The 3,691-nt window shown below is 43.7% G+C and overlaps 1 protein-coding gene across 1 annotated transcript in view; it reads left to right on the forward strand.

Moving 5' to 3' along the window:
* LOC119089245 (tudor domain-containing protein 1-like) overlaps window positions 1-947 on the forward strand; it is a 3,752-nt gene extending 2,805 nt beyond the window's left edge. Inside the window, exon 3 of the mRNA XM_037211896.1 lies at window positions 927-947. Coding sequence (XP_037067791.1) covers window positions 927-947 — 21 coding nt within the window. The remainder of the gene's footprint in view (window positions 1-926) is intronic.
* Window positions 948-3,691: the final 2,744 nt, after the last annotated feature.

A 3,691-nucleotide genomic window follows, 5' to 3' on the forward strand; every position in this document is an offset into this window, starting at 1 on the left:
TTTGTAAAAAAGGAGGGAGACTGGTAGCACTGGGCACAGGATTGTGACCTCAAAAGGCACCCCAGTGAGCACACCCTCCTCCAACAAGTCGATCCACTCCTCGAACCACCTTTTGGGAACCAATATTCAAGATATTGGCCTATGGAATCTGAGTTTCATCAAATCACCACACTTAATATGTCGGGCTTATGAAATATGTGTGTGTGAACCTCCACATATAATCCGAATTATGACAGAGCTAGGAAGATATGTGATGAAGAAAAGCTGTACATGGAGTTCTTAATTACACAGGGATAAGGAAATACATGTGTGTGAACCTCCACAATACAGGGACTAATGCTATGTGAGGGCTAGGAAATACATGTGGGTGTAAATCTCCAAACATAACAACCTGCTATAATAGAGCTCTGAAATATATGTGGTGTGAACCTGCACGGTATATGCTGCAGGCTATGGGGCAGAAATAGGAAAAATTGCATATATGTGAACTTGCATATATTATGCCTGTTATGTGGCAAGATTTTTTTCCTGGGGAGATACCAACACACACGACATCTATTCACCCCCAGATGGGGATGCCCATGAGCAGACCAAGGTACAAGATATCATCAAAAGTCCAGTTTATCGTGAATCTTAAGAGGTTTACTTAGCTATTTACGAAGAGGAATAACTTGGGTGAGACGAGGAAAATTGAGCCTAAGCGAGCTATGATAGATATGAACTACGCAAGTATCTAGTGCATGGACTAAGAATAGTCTCGAAGGGAGCCATCACATGCGGGAAGTCTCGAACAAGGCACTCGGGGAGAAACGCTGAGGCCAGCCAGCACTTAGTCGGAGGCAGTTACGATACACAGGTTGGAGAGTGTCCTTACCACGTTAGATCAGTCCCAGTCTGGACTCTACCAGCGGACTTCTGCTTCTCAGGTCTTAATGGGTGGCTTGTAGCCAGAGATGATAGGGAGTGGATCTCGCTGTGGCTTCTATCCAAGGGCAATAGCTCTGCAGACGGGTATTGGATCGTGGAGAGTGATCCAATCAAAAGTCATATTGTTAGTATCAAATGCAGTCGTGGTAGAGGCAAGCCGGAAGGGAGACCCGGCTAGAGGGATCACTTGGATCAATGTTGTACTACGAGGGTACTATCTACCTAAGCTTGTTATCTTCTGTCTAGAAGCTTCCTGTAAGATGGAATGGGAATGTATGGAGTTGCGGAAGGTATATCTCGGAAATCTGTGCGCAGGCATAAGATGATTGATCAGGAACGTACTTTAGGTCACGCGTGTGAGAGAAGGGCACGACCAGACTAAGGACTGATTGGAAAGGTACCTGGCTAGCGATACGTATAAATGTCTGTGAGGGCAGAACCTGCCCTGTGAACAGAGCGAAAGAAATGTGTCACTTGCTCACTAGGTACGTAACATGGTTGATGTAAGGACACTGGCATGCATCGATGGCCTGCACACACACTTATAGTTTTGACCTACTGCAACGATGACGTCTAGGGGTAGGATAGGTAAACTGTTGATAGTCGCAGGACCTGTCGATCAAAGAATCTGTATGTACCCATGCATCGACATCAGCCCATCATTTGTTCGTGACGATTTGTTCCACTAATATAGTATTGCACATAGAGGATTTCTGCTGAATGTATCGATGGTGTGTTAGTGAACCCTGGTACATACAGACACATGGTACACTATCGATAATACCTTTTTCTCTAGGAGTCATTACTCCAAACAAACATGATATGCCTCAACGGGCTCACGATGTGAGCATCAGGATATCTCGTGTGTCGCTGTTACACACAGCATCCTTTTGAGCGTTAAATGTGTGGGTACTTATAGAGCCTCAATCAACAGTATGAGCAGAACTCAATGCCTGGTACTGACAAACATCCTTCATTTCAACTTATCGGTCCATGTGTAGTGACCTACACCCAGAAACAGAAAATAGGACATGATGATACTTTACGAGAGGTTAGGAATGATTCCTTACCAATCATCTTACTTGTCATGTGTGTTCCACCAACCCCGCTGTATCACACACAACTCCACACAGTGTTACATCTGCCGGTCAGGACTACAGCATGGTTTATACAATAACCGCCTCAATTATGCACTGTCCATTGGGCCTAGCAAGAATCACTTAGCATACGCTTGACTAGACGATTGGCTATTCATCCGAGTATGAGTTTCTTTGCACAGAGACCCGAGTTTATCCACATGGAAGAAAAGACCACAAACTGCGCACAGAGCAGAACGCTACGCTAGGTTACAGATCTTGATCACTGTGTAAAGGCCACGCCCACGTGCACAGGAGTGATCTTCTGCTGGATAAAGGCTTTAAGCAGAGTAGGAGCAATTTACCAGCGATGCAGCTGAGGCATCGGCATTGACTACATAGGAGCATGCACGCGCGGTGGGAAGATCAAAAGCGAGTTCCAGTATGAGAGGAGATAGAATGTCCGTCGTTGCGGGTTGTTGTAGGTGGTCTTGGCGTGATGGATACTTAGAAACAGAGCAGGGAAGTTTCTAGAGAGGTAGATTCACACCATGCAAGTACGGATCCTGGGACTTCTGGCTTCAACAACGACTCCTAGGAACAAGGACAACACCAATAATCATGCTAATGTGGAAGGGGTAAATCTCAGGTGGCCTCACCTCTAGACAGAGAACTAAGGCCACTGAGGAGTGCTGAGAGTGGGAGATTTGGGTTTCCCATAATCCTGTGTGGATGATCCCCTAACTGACTATCCAATACCTAGTGGTCATCCCTGAAATCATATACATACAAGCAACACTAACTAGACTTTGTGGTGTGTGGATGTATGTGAGAGTATATGTGCATGTGTATGTGTGTGTGTGGGGGGTGTGCATGCACATTTTTTCCCCTTTAGTTTTTCGAGACAGTCCTGGAACTTGCTCTGTAGACCAGGCTGGCCTCAAACTCACAGAGATCCGCCTGCCTCTGCCTGCCTCTGCCTGCTGAGTGCTGGGATTAAAGGCATAAACCCAGCACATGCGCATTTATATAAGTAACTGTAACAAAGGAAAAGAGGTCATGAATTTGAGAAGGAGTAAGTTGGAGAGGGACGTAGGAGTGGTTAGGAGGAGGAAAGGGAAAAGGGGAAATGTAATTATATTTTAATTTTAAAAATAAAATTGAAGAAAAAGAAAAATTGTGATTCAGTGAGTTGTGACAGATGTATACATCATTTTGGGAATGAGTTTTCTGAGAAATGCTGTTTGAAGCTTGCTTTCACAAATTAAACATTAATCTAACCTGTAACAAAGTTAATAATGTGGTTTGACATCGTTCATTCATTCTGCTTCCATACTATACACACAGTCTACTTAAAATTAACTGACCTTTAAGAAAAAGCAATGTAATCAATCTTAGTATACTTTGGACTCCCAATATAATTAACTCCCACAAGCTGAGCTGACTGCACAGTGTGGTTTTACCAAGTTATTTATTTCTCCTTCATAATCCATTCATACCTCTTAATCAGAAAAAATGAATGTGTGTGTAAGATATGGACACACACAAAAAATATTGAAAACAACACATGGGCATAGATCGATTACATCTAACTATGACTTCCTGTGCTGTTCCAAGCCAGTAAGACCAGAAAAATGATTTCCTTCCTCGTGAGATGCCTGGAAAAGATTAAGACAAAAGTTCCTCGT

This window comes from Peromyscus leucopus, chromosome 17 (genome assembly GCF_004664715.2).
Source record: "Peromyscus leucopus breed LL Stock chromosome 17, UCI_PerLeu_2.1, whole genome shotgun sequence".
In the NCBI taxonomy this organism is placed as follows: Eukaryota; Metazoa; Chordata; class Mammalia; order Rodentia; family Cricetidae; genus Peromyscus; species Peromyscus leucopus.